At 30.3% G+C, this 17,459-nt stretch overlaps 1 protein-coding gene across 3 annotated transcripts; it reads right to left on the reverse strand.

The window, feature by feature from the left end:
* Window positions 1-913: 913 nt before the first annotated feature.
* Window positions 914-5,719, reverse strand: LOC112707081 (external alternative NAD(P)H-ubiquinone oxidoreductase B1, mitochondrial). Of its 3 annotated transcripts, XM_025758640.3 has the most exons (11): window positions 5,485-5,645; window positions 4,888-5,048; window positions 4,156-4,496; window positions 3,747-3,953; window positions 3,310-3,560; window positions 2,469-2,688; window positions 2,282-2,386; window positions 1,906-2,169; window positions 1,704-1,825; window positions 1,441-1,560; window positions 914-1,252 (listed from the first exon to the last, which is right to left on the reverse strand). In XM_025758640.3, exons 2-11 carry the CDS (start codon window positions 4,913-4,915, stop codon window positions 1,165-1,167), a joined length of 1,746 nt encoding a protein of 581 aa, XP_025614425.1. In that variant the 5' UTR covers window positions 4,916-5,048; window positions 5,485-5,645; the 3' UTR covers window positions 914-1,164. The 3 variants fall into 3 exon arrangements, with proteins under 3 accessions (XP_025614425.1, XP_025614426.1, XP_025614427.1); XM_025758641.3 differs by lacking the exon at window positions 4,888-5,048 and having other exon boundaries at window positions 4,156-4,441; window positions 5,485-5,719; XM_025758642.3 differs by lacking the exon at window positions 4,888-5,048 and having other exon boundaries at window positions 4,156-4,438; window positions 5,485-5,703.
* Between the last annotated feature and the right edge of the window lie 11,740 nt (window positions 5,720-17,459).

Here is a 17,459-nt window from a genome sequence, read left to right on the forward strand (position 1 = left end):
GTCTTCTTCCCTAACTCTCCTCCTCTCCAAGAGCTTTCTCGCCGTCAATGGAGTATATCTTTGTGAAACATAACTCGTGGAAAGGCATTCAGGGGTTCTCTATATTCATAACTTGTGTTAGGGTATTGGAGGTAGGTTGTTGCATGTAAACCGTGTTAGGGTATCCTGTGTCACGTTATGCACGTAAATCGTGCTACCCTAGGGTGAATTAGGTCAAAAACATGTAACTCCTGCTATCCTGGCACCAGTTATGTTCAAGTTGAAAAGCACATTACCCTAGCACGATTTATGTGCATTTTTTTAAGGAGTTCCATACATAAATCGTGCATATTATATAACACATAATACCTTAGCAAGATTTATATATTAATAAATTTAGGAGATTTATATTTTAAAATTTCATTTAGAGAATCTGGTAATATTGTTCCCTTTTTATTTTATTTAAATAAAAAAACCAACAAATGTGCTTAACACTACCAAAATTATCTGCAATTAATAACATATATTTATGTAATTAAAGTTCCATTTAATTAAAATAAAATTCAAATGTTTCTAATGTCATGATATAATATGTCTACCACACAAAAAATATTTGTATGAAGATTTTAATTAAAAAAAGATATTTGTATGAAAATTTTAATTAAAAAAAGATATATTAATTGTTTGTTTGATTTAATACTTTTTTTGCATAAAATTATGCAATAATATATACAGGAAAAGGAAGACAGATTCAAAGAAACACTTTAGAAACCAACTATCTACATTTCTGGAGTTCAAGAATTGAATGAGACTACAATTAGGCGAAGTAAATCCTCTTATGTAATATTGTAAATATTTCAGATGACTTGGTCATGTGTAACTTTTTTGTTTTTCAATATCATATGTAATGTTTTATGCGATATGAAAAATTCAGTTAAGAGGATCTAAAGGATCTATTCCCCATTTATCAGTATGAATGTATAGTTTTACAAGTGAGAAAGATAGCTATAAAAGAAGAGCAAGCTCCATTCAAGACAACTTCACATTCTCAAACTGTCTCCAAAGGACTTGTTTGTACCTTCAAAATATCACTACACTAACTACATAATGAATAAAGCTACAATGAAAATTAACAGATAAACAGAAAGCCTCAAAGCTGTTCAAATGCAGCTTTTGATTTAGGACTTAGATACGGCTAGAATCTCTTCCAAATATAAATCTTCTTGTCCAATCTGATATGACTAACATCCTTGTCCGCCAGCTTACTTGCTTGCTGAACACAAATTAAACAACATGTAATCATGTACTGATGTACATACATTATTCTTGTTCTTTTTACCTGTCATTGTCACTCTCCGCTACATCTTGGATTTATGTATCCAAAAAGTGACAATTACAGATAAAAATAATCGAACAGAATAGTTTCCGATATTTTGAACTTAGATAATCAGTACTCGGTACCTTGCATATACAGAATACCAAAGCCATTGAGTGCTGTGACCCATGGCAACCCAGTCTCCAGGAAGTTCTGCAGCAGCTTGCTCCCCTCCCAGAGGAGCAAATTGCCCAAAGTGCTTATACCTGAAAAAAAAATCAACAAAAATTTGCCTTTTACTAAATGCATTAACCACTTGCTATAAACCACACTAAATTTTACATTTTCTGAAGAGGATCATATTAATGTAGTTGACATTGGCCATATGCTTAACATATATAATATTTACCGAAAGGGAAGAAACGTATGACGTCCGGAGCCTTTAAATCGCCGAGGACCTTCCGGATGCTCTTCACATTGATGCATGCGGTTAAAGCATCTAGCTAGATATTCACCTTGTTGGGAAGCAACCTAGACAATACTAGTCAATTAGAAACTTAATCACCATTCATATTAAACAAGATTTCGGTTACTGCTAAAATGATGCATACCTGTGCAGTTGCTGGCAGACTCTTCATCTGTGAATCCATATGAGAAAGGGCCATCTTAAAGCCTTCTATGTCTATTTCTTCTCTATAATTTCCTTCTGAGTCTTTCCATAGAGTACTCAAATCCAAAATGTGTTTGCTCTTCAAATACAGTTCGAACTGTGGATATCTTACAATTATGTCATCTAGCACATCCTTGAGTTCTGCAACAGTTAAGGTACCGGATTTGTCCTTATCCGCAGCCTCAAAAATGGCTGAGATATCATCCTACAAGTAGAGGTAAATGTATGTAACATATATCGCTATTAACTTGGATAAGAATTTAGTATCATGTTGCATGTAATGAGCTCATTAGTTCTGTTAAAGGTGTAATACATACCATTATTTTTTGTTGATCTATCGAAGAACAATCACCGATAGCATACACAGATTCACAACCCTTCACTCGCAACCATTCATTTGTTGCTAGCACATGCCTTTTACCCTGCACATAGAGTATTCAAAGTTTGTGCAGGTTACAGAAGCAGAAGGAAACTGTTTCAGAAATGTGTGGAATTATGCAACACCTGACCGATTTGTTCCATAAAATCCCTCACAACCGGACGAGTTGCAATCCCAGTGGACCAGATAACCAGTCCATGGGGTACAGAGCAGATCTCTCCAGTTGATTTTGCCTTCATTGTAATATTTTTGTCATCAACACTGAGAACTCGACATCCAGTTTGAACTTTTATACCATCTCTTCCAAACTTCTCTTCAGCAAATAGACTAATTCTTTCATCAAACCTACAAGATCAAAGAGGAACTTTTATCCAACCTGGGATTTTTTAGAGCCTGTGGTGTGGACATATAAGAAGTTAGAAAATTAGTCAAACTTGATCGATGGTTGGTCTTTTTCCATGCAATTAGCAATACCAAAGGTTCAAGACAAATGCTAGTGGTGGGAAGACCCTGCTTGAAGATTTCTAACAGGCAATATAATTCATGAATAACAGACCTAACAATAGGATGATCAAACAAATTTTAGATCCTAATAATGATTGTTAGTATAGCTGTTTTGTTTTGGGGATAATTTGCATTCTACAACCAATAACACAAAAATATTGGACTATTAACACTGAATTATCAAAACACTGTTCAAGTTCTTTAGTAAATAGTTGAATCTCTTACTGAAAATATCAGGTGCATCATGCATAATTTAGTAATTGCCATGTATTCTGGAAGATTATAACAGTGAAAGGAACAGTAATAGCAGACATAATGATGTTAAAGTGTTAATAATATATGGAATAGCAGAGTGTCCTTTCCAAGCAACATATGCATAATAATTTTGGAAGACACCAAAGTTTAAATGTTGGTGATTCAAAGTAATAGAAATAATTCGGACTGTTAGTGCTTGATACGTACGTGTTCAAGATGTGATCTCCTGATTGAATCACTGTTATCTTCACAAAATCTTTAACAGATGGGTATAAATTGACTAAATCTTCTTGGAAATGGTCATGAAGCTCAGCAGCAAATTCCACCCCAGTTGGACCTCCTCCAACAACAACAAAATGTAGATTTGTCCTTCGTTCTTCGTCAGATAGAGATGGAAGAACAGCCTTCTCAAAACAATCTATCACAGCCCTTCTGATCTTCTGTGCATCCTCTACCTCCTGCAAGTGAAAAATATAATACATTTTGAAAGTAAAATTGCAATGACTCCTTGATGATAAGCCTTATTCTATCTTCGTCAACGGTGCAAATATGTACTGAATGAATTGATAAACTTGCAAATATATTCAAGCCATCAAATGATTCTAAACTCTATATTAGAAACAAACAGCGAAACAAAAAAGTACCTTTAGAAAATGACAATGCTCCTTGACACCAGGGGTGTTAAAAGTATTCACTTGTGCTCCTATCGCTACAACCAAGTAGTCATATTCCAAAGAAAATTCGCCACTTCCAACTAAGTTGTTCCCAATATTGGACCTACACAATACCGTTTTGTTTGCATGGTCGATCTTCAGACATTCCGCCTCCCAGAATTTAATGTCTCCTTTTCTCTGCAACAGGAAAGAAACAACAAATCTTTTCGATAAATTATCTTGTTAAATTACCTTTAGAAAGAATAAACTAAAGGGAAAATAAAATCCCCATGAATCTAGCATTCCTGTTCCTAAGGTGACCTGAAATTAAAATATGATCCATTTTTACTTTCAAAAAACATGCATTACTCTGAGTTGAGTTCTTGCTTTGCTTCCTTACCTTTTTGACCATGTTTCGAACTGGCTCTACAATGCTTCGCGCTTCAACTGTCCCACAAGTGACACTAGGTAATAGAGGAGTGAATGCAAAATAGTTACAAGGGGAAACAACCTGAACATCATACAAGGATGCATTGAGATCCTTGAGAAAACTAGTACCACCCCATCCTGTTCCAAGAACAACCACTTTCTTTTTTGCCGGCACATCAGAATTCGTATTAGAAGCAGGAGGTCCGGTAATAGATTCAGATTGTGATTCTGAGTATGACAGCAAGCCTCCACCACTGCTGTTATTATACACAGTTAAACTCAATAAGATAGACGATTCTTTAACAACCAAAGCTGCAGTAGAAGAGACAGAGACATTAATGGATATAGTCACAGATTATACTATTATAGATCATGACTAGTCTGTTGCTTAAGAAGAATAACTGAGTGTATGGGAATATACAAGGTCAAACTACACTGAAAACCACTTCTATAAACAAGGAAACAATCACCAGGAATCACTTTGCAGCCGGTTCCTATGTCAGTCAATAATGAGATTCTCATTTACAAGAGGAGGATTGTATAGGCCTTCGATAGCCAATGAAAAATTTCGTTAAATCACATGACGTATATGCTTCGATGTAAACTATATATATCACCGAATTTAATTTTGATACACTATCAGTGTAAAACCATTTTACATGTGCATTCAATCACATAACGTCCCATTAGCAAAAATAGTTACCTTTTATATTGACTGCATGAATGGTCATCTAAGAAAACGATTGTGATTGCACGACTATGTCAGTGCATCAAAGTTAAACGCATATATCACCAGTTTTCTATGTTTTCCCCAACAGGTATAGGCTCTTCTTGATCATATATTAACTCATTGGTATACTTCCTCTGGCAATAAAAGAGTGTCAAAAACTGTCATTTGTGAATATCTATAAAGCATCAATACCCCCCCCCCCCGGGGGAGTTCAATCCTTATATTTATAACCAACTAGAGTAACTTAATAATAAAAAGAAATAAAGAAACTTTAGTCAAGGTAAACTAAATCTCCTTCATCCATTGAGGAGATTCAGTGATTTCTTAGTCCTATCTAGAAGATACTTGTAACAAAGTATATATGACAATATATATGTTGATGATGAAGGATGGAAATCTTTGTCTTAAAGTTGTGTTTCTTTTTCTATTTCACGATCAAGTTTTGGCATTTTGCCACATGAAAAATAATATACAAATAAGTGCTAGTGTTACTATAGTAGCCTTCCCATTAGGGTGGAAACTTGCTATATAAAAACATGCAGGGAAAGAGAAAGACCAAAGAAACAGGACCTGAGAGTGCATAAGAGAAGAATCTTGGAGCAGGAAGGATGGCGTTGGAAACCCCTTGTGAAGAAGGAAGCGAACCTCATTTGGAACCACGAATCAATTTGATGAGATTCAGTTAAGATTCAATCGAAAAAGAGAACAAAATGAGTGAAGATTCAACAACCAAACACACATCCTTGCCTTGCCTATCTATCTACTTTACACTTGGACTTAGTACAGTTACTCTCAGTTTATGACAATCTTGACACGTGGAATTAAATAATTATTGCAATCACTGACTTATTGTATTGTCAGCACTCAGAATTGAAGGAAAAGGGGCAAGATGGTACTTCTCAATATTTTGCTGTATAAAGTGCCTTTTTAATTATGTCGGCATCTGTAATGAAGGATTTTTTTTAAATAAATATTTTAAATATTGTATTTATCAATATAGATCATTTGAATGTAATTTATATTTTTGCTTTTTATTACTTATTTTACGAATTAAATTAAAGTATATCTTGTTTATGACAAATTTTTAAATACATGGGCACACATATGTGAGAATGAATTTAATACACATATCTCATTTAAACAAAATATATTCATAAATTATAAAAAAAATATGTATTTTTAATTATAAAAATATAATTTTTATAGGTATAAAAATATAACTTTTTAAAATAATAAAATATTAATAATTTAATTTAAATCAATTTAAAAAAATTAATATATTTTGTTTCTATTTAAATAAAATGAAATATTAACAAATATTGTACTTGTATCATTGAATTTAAAAAGAAAAACAAATTATAAGAACAATTTCAGAAATTAATTTTGTTTTGTTCGCATCAAAATTCTCTCTCATTAAATGCGATTTTTTCGTATTTACTTTTCCACTACTTGTATCAACTAATTTTTTTCTTCTCTATTATATTTAAGTAATAAATCTTCTTTTCTTATAATCTATTCAAATTGCTAAATTTTACTATTATTTTTAAATTCTATGATTTTTTTAATTTATTTTTATTATTTAATTATATTTAAAATCACCCATGATTTCCTAAATAGAATGTGAAACATCACGGTTCAACATTTCTTAGAAGAGAGCGGGAGTACCAGGATTTAAAACACTTTTTCTAGAAAAAACAAAACTCTCTCAATATTAATTTAATATTTTATTTTTTAATGTGCAATTATTTTAAATAGAATAATAGGTGATTTCCAATCTAATTTATAAAAATTAGAAAAAAAAATAAATAAATAATAAAATAAGATGTCAGATCAAAAAAAGTAGAAGTTAAATAAATTTAAATAAAATTTTAATATATTCTTTTAAATATTAAAAAATTAAATATACATAATTTTTTGTACTTATTACAAATTTAAAAATAAATTTAAATAAAAATTTTATATATTTTTTTAAGTATCCAAAATTTGAATTATTTTACTTCTTACCTCAATTGTTTGGATGTTGGAAAGAAAATAGATGAAAAAAAATGGAAAGAAAGAAAATAAAAGGAAAGAAAATGAAAGAAAAAATTGAGTTATTTGTATGTTGTTTGGATGAACAGAAAATAGATGGAAAGAAAATAGAGAGAAAATTTTTTTGTTTAGATGAAAAGAAAAGTGAGAAGAAAAAAAATCATAATAGTATAAAATTATATTAATACCCTTATCATAAAATAAAGTATAAATATTTTTATTTATTCATGTTTTATTATATTTTATAAATATTATAAAATATTATAATTTTATATATTTGATTTAAATTATTTATCTAATATATATAATGTTTAAATATAAATTTTTATTATAATAATATATTAAAACTAAATTTATATTAATATTTGTTAATAATAATATAACAAAGGATAATATTGGAAATACAAAACTATAACACTTTTCTTTTTGTTTTCTTGTGATGGAAAGAAAATTTTTTTAGTGAGACCTACATAAAAAAAAAAAAAATTTCTTATTTTCTTTGATAACCAAACAAAGGAAAATATCATTTTCCATCCATTTTCTTTCCATTCATTTTCCATCAAATCAAAAGATTCTTTACACCCTAAATTTCAACTATCTTAGATCGATCTTAATCATGTTAACAGCAGTCTCAAATAGGAAAAGTCTAGGGGGCCAACAATTTTATTAAATTTTGACCAGCATATAACTAGCAAAGAAAAGTGAGCCATCGAATAAAATTTTACACCAATCTTACATCATTAAAAATCATCATTGATAACTATTTGATTACTACAAATCACAGAAATTGCTGTCTCCCTAACATTCAGTGACCATAAGTGTGTTTCCCCTTCTAAGACATTTCTAGATTTGTTATGTAGTTTGTTTTTTCGGACTGCTTCCCGCACATATCCGTGAAAAATGAAAAAAGTTTAACTTCATTTTGCCACTTCTACCACTGCCTCTACCGTACTCGGCAAATTTCATTTCACCTCCATAAATACCAGACTGGAGGAGAAAAAAAATTAAAAGTTGAATACTGAATAATATCGTTATAATAATTAGGGATAAGTATTGTTTTGGTCCCTCACGTTAAGGGTCGGAATCAAACCCGTTTTTGGTGTATATTTTGATTTAAAATCGTCCTTAATCTTATATTTGGTATTAAAATCGTCCTTTTTGACCATTTTACCCTTATATTCTCTCACCTCTCTAACTTCAAACCCTATCTTCTTCACTCCACCGTTACAACACAAAACACATAGCGCAACTCCTTCTCCTTCTTCTTCTTCACACACAACAATCACTCTTCTTTTTCTTCTTCACACACAACCATCACACACCACCTCCTCCTTATTCTTCTTCTTCTTCTCCATCACAAACAACCGCCACACACACTTCACCTCGACGGCGACCTCCACCCTGATGGCGGCGACTTCCATCCTGACGGCACGGCGCTCCACTCCGACGGCGCGGCACTCTCCACCCGACAGCGTGGCGACCTCCAAGTGCAGCAGCGGCCAACGACGACCTCCACTCCGATGGCAATTTTCAAGAGCAACAACGGCGACCTCCATGCTTTTTATAAGATAAAGTTTCATTCTTTCTGTTTTAAAAAGAAATTGAATATGTTGTTGTTGTTAGATTTAGAGAATTTGATTTTGTTCATCATAATCCCTAATTTTCTAATTTTTATTATTGGTTTTGTTTTTATTCTTATTTCTAGATTTTTGGATTTCTGGATTACTGTTGTATTTTTGTTTTTGAATTTTGTGTTTCTCTTTAATTTTTGTTATTTTTTCTTGTATTTGATTGTTCTTGGTAATTAAAATGATAGATTTTTTATTTTTGTAATTGGAGATGAATTTGAGTATTTTTAATTCTTGTAATTGGATTTTATTAACTGTATTAAGATTTGAAGTTTTGAGTTTGTTAATGGAAGAATTTCTTCTATTTTCTGGAAGAAGAAGAACAAGAACAAGAACATAATTTGTTCTCCTGGAGGAAGAAGCACAAAAGGAATGAAATGGTAAAAAAAAGGGGTATTTTTAATTCTTGTAATTGGATTTTGTTAACTGTATTAAGATTTAAAGTTTTGAGTTTGTTAATGGAAGAATTTTTTCTCCTTACAAGAACATAATTTGTTCTCCTTACAAGAACATAATTTGTTCTCCTGGAGGAAAAAGAACAAGAAGAATGAAATGGTGAAAAAAAAGGGTATTTTTGTCATTTAGAAAAAATTTAAAAAGACGATTTTAAAATCAAATACAACATTAAGGATGATTTTAAATTAAAATATACACCAGAGACGGATTTGATTCCAACCCTCAACGTGAGGGACCAAAACAATACTTATCTCTAATAATTATTATACAAGAATATATATAAGTATAAAAAAATGGTATGTATTATAAATAAATAAATATATATATATTATTAATGTCCTTAAATTTTAATCTTTATTTTCACAACAGATTAACGCCTTAATCAATTGAGCTCTAAGGTTAAAAATAATTTTTTTTTCTCTTCTACCCACTTTATTCTTCTAATTTTTTTATGCCATTGTCTGTGATCATCTATACAATAATTTTTTTTATATATATCATAGCTTATGATCGTCTTTTATAACACATGATAGTCTTTTATGGTTATGTAATTTTTTTATGTCATGCCCTGTGATCATCTATATACATTGATGATTTATTTTTTTTTATGGGTTTTTGTATGTAATGCATGCATGCAATCTATTCTTCTTCTTATTTTTTTTACTACGTAATTTATTCATCAATAATTATTTTATTTGTAATTCTTTAAAAATTTGATAAAGGACTGCAAACATATTATTTAATAATTTTTTTATTGTTTATAATGTATATTCATCATCATGTTTATTTTATAATTAATTTTTTTGTCTTTATCTTTTCTTTTGTTAATACTATCCTTTTATTCATTTTAGATTGTTTATTTTTTTATATAATAATGTTTTTAATATTAATATCATTCTCCAAAATAAATGATAATTAATCATTCTTTAAAGTGAATGATAATTAATCATATTATAAACATAATCTTTTCCTGAAGTGAACGATAATTAATCATATAAATAACTATTTTTTGAATTAAATAATAAATAATTTTTTTAAGAGAATATATATTAAAATATTATTCTTTTAAGTAAAAATATAGCACCTGTAGAGCTAGTATCAAAATTTTATTTACATTTTTAGCAATGAATGTATAATTTTAATAATTTATTTAAATTATTTTTATTATCTTAAAAAGAATAATATCTTTTATCAATTTTCTGAAACAAATTGATTTGTTTTTTTCTTTTACTTATCTTTTTTTATATGAATTATTAATATTATTATTCTTAATTATTTCCTAGCTTTTATTTATTTTTGTTAATAGATCTATCATGTCAAATTTGTAAAAACTTAAATTTACCATTCTTGATTTAACGGACAAAAAATATTTAAAATCAACACAATGCTGAAACCTATTTGGTATCCAAAAAGTTTGGGAATATCATAAAGAAAGAATTAGAATCCTCAAACAAAGATAAGATCAAGGCATTTATTTTTCTATGTTATCACCTTCATAAAAGGTTGAAAGTAAAATACTTACTGTTAAAGATCCACAAGAATTATGAACAAATTTAAAAGAAAGATATGAACGTTAGAAGACTGTTCTTTTGCCTAAAGTTCGCTATAAATGAATACATCTAAGGCTGCAAGATTTTAAAACAGTCTGTGAATATAATTATATACTTTTCAAATTAAGTTCTCAACTGAAATTGTGTGACCAATAAGTCACATATGAGGATTTAATGGAAAAAACTTTTTTCCACATTCCACGCTTTCCACATACTATCGTGAAAAGAATTTTAAAATGTATTATGATATAATAGGTTGTCACCTATTTGCAGAATAAAATAAAGAATTTTTGTGCTATCGATATGGATTAAAATGTCATTAGTCACGTATATGTCGTACTCCTAAACATTTTGTCAACTTATATCAAGAATCTATCAAAAAAAAAGGACAAAAACAAGAAACCAATTTGTCTATACAAAGAGAGAAAGTTGAAGCTAATAATGTTAAAACGGAACTAAAATCCACTAATAATATTTTTGCAGATCTTGATAACATCCTTGACCTTAGTAACCCATGCAAGTCTAAAACAAATAATTTTGATTATCCAAACGATGTTACTCATTTAGATGAATCAAATCTCTCTTAGAAGTGCATTAATTAGAAATCTATCATTTTAGATTTTTTCCTTCTTAGTTAGTTTTTTATCCTTTGCTTGTAGTTTTTTTATTTTGAGATTTTTGTATTTCTTTTTCGTTTTAATTCATTGTAATTTTTTATTTTCATAAATGAAGATATGAATATTCATCACGTTTCGCTCAAATTCAATAATAAAAAAAAATATGTCTAACTGACAATACTTCAACGCATACAATACTTAAAGATAAAAGATATTTTGTCTCTTTTGTTACAAAAGAAACAAATGTAAGTACGATTATTAGTAGTGCAAAAATGATTGAAAGCTCTAGAAGAGCTACTATAGATTGCTTAAAGGAACCAATATCTTTATAAGTAACGCATTACTATGAAGTAATTCTCATAAAAACTTATTATGTTTTAAAGATATCCGCCAAAATAGATATCATGTAGAAATCGCAAGAAAAAAAATAATAAATATCTCTATATTACAACTATAAAATCAAGAGAAAAATGTGTGTTAGAAAAATTACCCACTCTTTCTTCTGGTTTGTATTACCAGTATTAACAATGTGGAATTACATGTCATAGTAAACTAGATGTTTATAAATACAAATATATTTACTATTTGACATGACCGGTTAGGACATCCAGGTTCAATCATGATGAAAAGAATCATCGAGAATTCATCTAATCATCCTCTAAAAGAACATAAAATTTTTTAATTTAATGAATTCTTATGTGCTGCTTGTTCTCAAGGAAAATTAATTAAAGACTATCACAAGAAAAAATTGGGATTGAATCACCATTTTTTCTAAAACTTTTTCAGGGTGATATATATATGGGCCATTCACCCCATGTGGACCGTTTAAATATTCCATGGTTTTAATCGATGCATCTTCACGATAGTTTCATGTTTATTTATTATCAACTCGCAACATGGCTTTGCGAGATTGCTAGCTCAAACAATTAAATTGAGAACTCATTTTCCAGACTATGTTATAAGATAATATGTCTTGATAATGGTGGTGAATTTAGATCTCAAGCATTTAATGATTATTGTGTGTCAACTAGAATTACAATAGAAAAATATGTTGCTCATGAACACACTCAAAATGGTCTATTAAAATCATCAATTAAACGCCTCTAATTAATAGCTAAATCATTACTTATCAAAACTAAGCTGCCTATTTCAGCGTGGAGGCATGCTATTTTGCATGCTGCAGTATTTATACGCATAAAACCAACAAGTTATCTTAAATCCTCTCCATTACAACTGGCTTGCGGTCATGAACTAAATATTTTTCATCTTAAAATATTTGGATGTGCGATTTATGTCCCAATTGTTCTACCATAATGCACAATGATGGGGCTCCAAAGAAGATTGGAGATATATGTTAGTTATAAATCTCTGTTAATTATAAAATACTTTGAATCCATGACGGGTGATTTATTTAAGTCAAGATTTTCTGATTGTCACTTTGATAAAATATTTTTTTTAATTAAGGAAAAAAATAAACAGTTAAAAAAAGAGATTACTTAAAATACATTATCATTATTCCTCTTAGATCCTCGCACTAGATAATGTGAACTAGAAGTACAAAAGTTAATTCATATGTAAAATGTTGCAAATCAATTGCTAGATGTATTTACTGACCTAAAGAGAGTAACCAAATCTCACATTCCAACTGCAAATGCACCAGTAAAAATAAGTATCTTAGAAGGACAAGTTGTTAGTGCAAATGCAAGCAATCCACGCTAAAAGCATGAAAGACCGATCAGTTCTAAAGATAAAAATCTCCGAAAAAAAGGGAGAGATAGTTAATCATGATGATCATAATATGGAAGGTATTCAAAGGAGATTCGGAGACATAAACATTGATGAAACTTCTGAAGAGGTTCAGGTATCTAAAAATGAAGAAATCTCAATAAGTTATGTCACAATCGAAAAAATACTGTTATCGACAACATTTTTGCGTATAATATTACTATTGAATTAGTAAAGCAAGATGAAGATTATGAACCAAAATCTGTCTAAGAATGTAGACAGAGAGATGATTGGCCAAAATGAAAAGACGCAATTCAAACTGAATTAACTTTTCTTTGAAAATGTGAAGTTTTTTGTCCTATCGTCAAAACATTTGAAAGTATAGAAACAATGGGATACAAGTGGGTTTTCATGCGTAAACACAATGAAAAATATGAAATAGAAAAATATAAAGCATGACTAATAACACGAATTCTCACAAAAATTTGATATTGACTATATGGAAACATATTCTTCTGTGGTGGATTCAATTACATTAAAATATTTTATTAGTCTGCCAATGCATGAAAAACTTGACATGCGTCCAATAGATGTTGTTACAGCCTATTTATACAGCTCAATTGACAAAGAAATTTATATGAAAGTCCCTGAAGGATTCAAAGTGCCTGAAGCATATAATAATTCTCCAGAAATTTGTTTATTAAGACTTCAAAAATTTTTGTATGGATTAAAATAATCTAAACTTATGTGGTATAAACATCTCAGTAAATACTTATTGAAAGATAGATACAAAAAAGACCGTGTATGCCCATAGGTGTTTATAAAGAGATTTGCATACAAATTTATTATTTTTACAGTATATGTTGATGATTTAAATATCATTGGATCACCCGAAAAGAATTCAAAAACTATGAATTATTTTAAAAGAGAATTTGAAATGAAAGATCATGACAAGATAATTTTTTGCCTCAGTTTACAAATTGAACACTTGAAAGATGGTATATTCATTCATCAGTCAATTTATACAACAACAATAACAACAAAGCCTTGTCCCACTAGGTGGGGTCGACTACATGAATCAAACGATGCCATTATGATCTATCATGTATTATGTCTACAGAGAGACCGTTTACATGTAGATCTCGTTTGACCACCTCATGGACGATCTTCTTAGGTCTTTCTCTGCCTTTCGCCCCTTGTCCATCTTCCATCTTCCATCTCATCCACCCTCCTGATTGGATGTTCTATCGGTCTTCTTCTCACATGTCCAAACCACCTGAGATGCAATTCAACTATCTTTTTCACAATGGGTGTTACTCCAACTCTCTCCCTTATATCTTCGTTCCTTATTTTATCCAATCACGTATGACCATTCATACATCTCAAAATATTCATCTCTGCCACACTCAGCTTATGTTCGTTCTCCCCTTTGGCCGCCCAACGCTCCGTACCATAAAGCATAGCCGGTCTTATAGCGGTGCGATAAAATTTAGCTTTAAGTTTTAAAGGCACTTTTTTGTCGCATATAAACCAGATGCACTCCGCCATTTTGACCAACCTGCTTGGATCCTATGATTTACATCCTGTTCAATCTATCCATTATCTTGTATGATGCACCCAAGATACTTAAAATTTTTAACTTCTCGTAGGATATTTTCTCCAATCTTCACCTCTATATTAGGGTTTTTCCTTTTCAGACTGAACTTACATTCCATATATTCCGTCTTGCTACGGCTTATGCGTAAACCATACCCTTTTAGAGCTTCTCTCCATAAGTGCAACTTTTTATTTAGGTCTTCCCTTAACTCTCCCATAAGGACGATATTATCGGCAAAAAACATGCATCCAAGACTAATGTGAAAATATATGGACTTAAGGATGATCTAGGTGTAATCTTATACCAATATGTAATTCTTCTGTCACACTAGTTGTGGCTTCATCATACATGTCTTTAATTGCACGAATATATGCGATCTTTACTCTCCTCTTTTCTAAAACCTTCCATAAGACCTCCCTTGGCACCCTATCATATGCTTTTTCCAAATCAATAAACACCATATATAGTTCCCTTTTATTACTATGATACATCTCCATCATTCTTCTTAATAGGTATATCGCTTCAGTGATAGATCTGTTTGGCATAAATCCAAATTGGTTTTCTGTTACTTATATCTCTTTTCTCAACCTCTATTCTATCACCCTTTCTGATTAACTTCATGGTATGACTCATGAGGTTGATCCCTCTATAGTTTTCGCAACTTTGGATATCCGCCTTATTCTTGTAGATAGGTACCAAAGTGCTCTTTCTCCACTCATCAGGCATCTTCTTTGACTTTAAAATCTCATTAAAAAGCTTGGTTAACCAGTTGATGCCTTTTTCTCCAAGGCCTTTCCAAACCTCAATCAGAATATTATCAGGTCCTACTGCCCTGCCATTTTTCATCTGCTTTAGAGCCTCTTTTACCTCGAAGTCTCGAATCCTTCGATAGTAGTCAAAGTTTTGATCTTCTTCTCTTGCGGATAACCGACCAAGGCTCGGAAGAGTCTTCTGTCCCTCATTAAATAACTCGTAGAAGTAACTCTTCCACCTTTCATTAATCTTCTCCTCTTGAGCCAACACATCTCCATCCTTATCCTTTATGCACTTAACCTGATTCAAATCTCTCGTTCTTCTTTCACGGCTCTTTGCGATTCTATATATACCTTTTTCTCCTTCTTTCGTGCCCAAAGATTGGTAGAAACCCTCATATGCTCTTGTTCTTGTTTCACTTACATCCACTTTTGTCTCTTTTTTAGCCGCCTTATACTTTTTCCAGTTATCTGCGTTGCGGTATAAAAACCACTCTTTAAAGCACTCCCTTTTTATTTTTATCTTTTCTTGTACACTCGCATGCCACCACCAGGACTCCTTGTCTCTTGGTCATATTCCTTTAGATTCACCAAAACTTTCTTTTACTATTCTTCTAATAACTTCTGCCATCTATACTAAGAAACTTTTGAAAAAATTTTACATGGATAAAGCACACTCATTGAGTGCTCCAATGGTAGTAAGATCATTAGATATGGATAAAGATCCATTTCGACCTTGTGAAAGTAATGAAGAGCTTCTCGATCTTAAAAGTACCTTATCTTAGTTCTATTGGTGCACTAATGTATTTTGCTAACAATACAAGACCAGATATATGGTTTATTTTACTCTAATGAAATAATATTTCAATTAGTTGGATATGCAAATGCATGTTTTCTTTCTAATCCGCATAAAGGCAAGTCACAAACATGTTATCTATTCACAAGTAGAGAAACAGTTATATCTTGGCGTTCAACAAAGCAAATTATAGCTGAAATCTCCTCAAATCATGCAGAAATATTGGCAATTCATGAAGCAATTCGAGAATGTGTTTGACTTAGGTCAATCACCCAACATATTCAAGATATATGTGATTTACCGATGAATAAAATATCTACAATTATATACAAAGATAACTCTGCTTGCATACATCAACTAAAGCAAGAATACATCAAAGGAGATAGAATAAAATATATCTCACCAAAACTCTTTTATTCTCATGATCTTCAACAAAGTAGTGATATAGACGATCAGCAAATTCGTTCCAATGATAATTTACCATATTTATTCACTAAATTACTACCTACCTCAACATTTAAAAAATTAGTATACAAGATTGGAATACGCCAACTAAAAAATATCATATTATTTTTATCCATTGAACTTTTTCAGAGACATCTGAAAATGTTATAAATATACATGTGATGTATGCCCTACATTAAATTTTAAATTTTAAATACACTATAACTATATTTTAAATTTTAAATAGATAGAATCAATCCACCTAAATTAACTAAAATTTAGACCATTGGCTATAAATAGGCGTTAGAACCTTTGTTATAAATAACTCATTTTTAGAGTTCTATGTACATACCAATCATAAATAAAGTAATCTTTTATTCTCTCTATTCTCTTTTATCTTTTCTATTCTCAAATCCTAATTTTTATTTTCATGAAATTAAAAACATAAAAATATATTTTTTTAAATTAAAAATATAAAAATATATATTTTTTTCAAATTAGAAGTATAAAAGAAGTGGAAAAATATAAAAATCTAAAGAGATTTAAAATTTACTAAACAGCAAACTTTATGAATTTTATAAAGTTCACTAGAAATACGACAAACTTATCCCAAAAGAAAATTATATTCAAAAAGTAAAAATTTAAATAATTTTTTGGGGTTTTTTATTTTAGAATAGAAAAAATATATCCGACAAACATAATCATCCTTGAATTATATCTAAAATTTTTTTTGAAACAAAAGCTAAACACGAAAGTGAAACAAACCAGTATGAAAAAACAATAAAGTAACACCTAAAAATATATTTCAATGTCTACATTCCTACATTCCTCCTTAAAAGTTACACCTAGCTTAATACAATCAGATAACTAATCACACCACACCTGCCAAATAAAATTACAGTAAAAAATCAAATAACAAAAAACACTCTACTATGCAGATTGAAGTGCA

This window comes from Arachis hypogaea, chromosome 8 (assembly GCF_003086295.3).
Source record: "Arachis hypogaea cultivar Tifrunner chromosome 8, arahy.Tifrunner.gnm2.J5K5, whole genome shotgun sequence".
Lineage (NCBI taxonomy): Eukaryota > Viridiplantae > Streptophyta > Magnoliopsida > Fabales > Fabaceae > Arachis > Arachis hypogaea.

Coding starts and splice junctions, on each gene's coding strand:
- LOC112707081 (XM_025758640.3), bottom strand. CDS start 4,915: ATGACCATTCATGCAGTCAATATAAAAG. Junction 3,954..4,155: donor TTCGAAACATGGTCAAAAAG/GTAAGGAAGCAA, acceptor TTCCTGTTGCAG/AGAAAAGGAGACATTAAATT. Junction 2,170..2,281: donor TAGATCAACAAAAAATAATG/GTATGTATTACA, acceptor CTCTACTTGTAG/GATGATATCTCAGCCATTTT.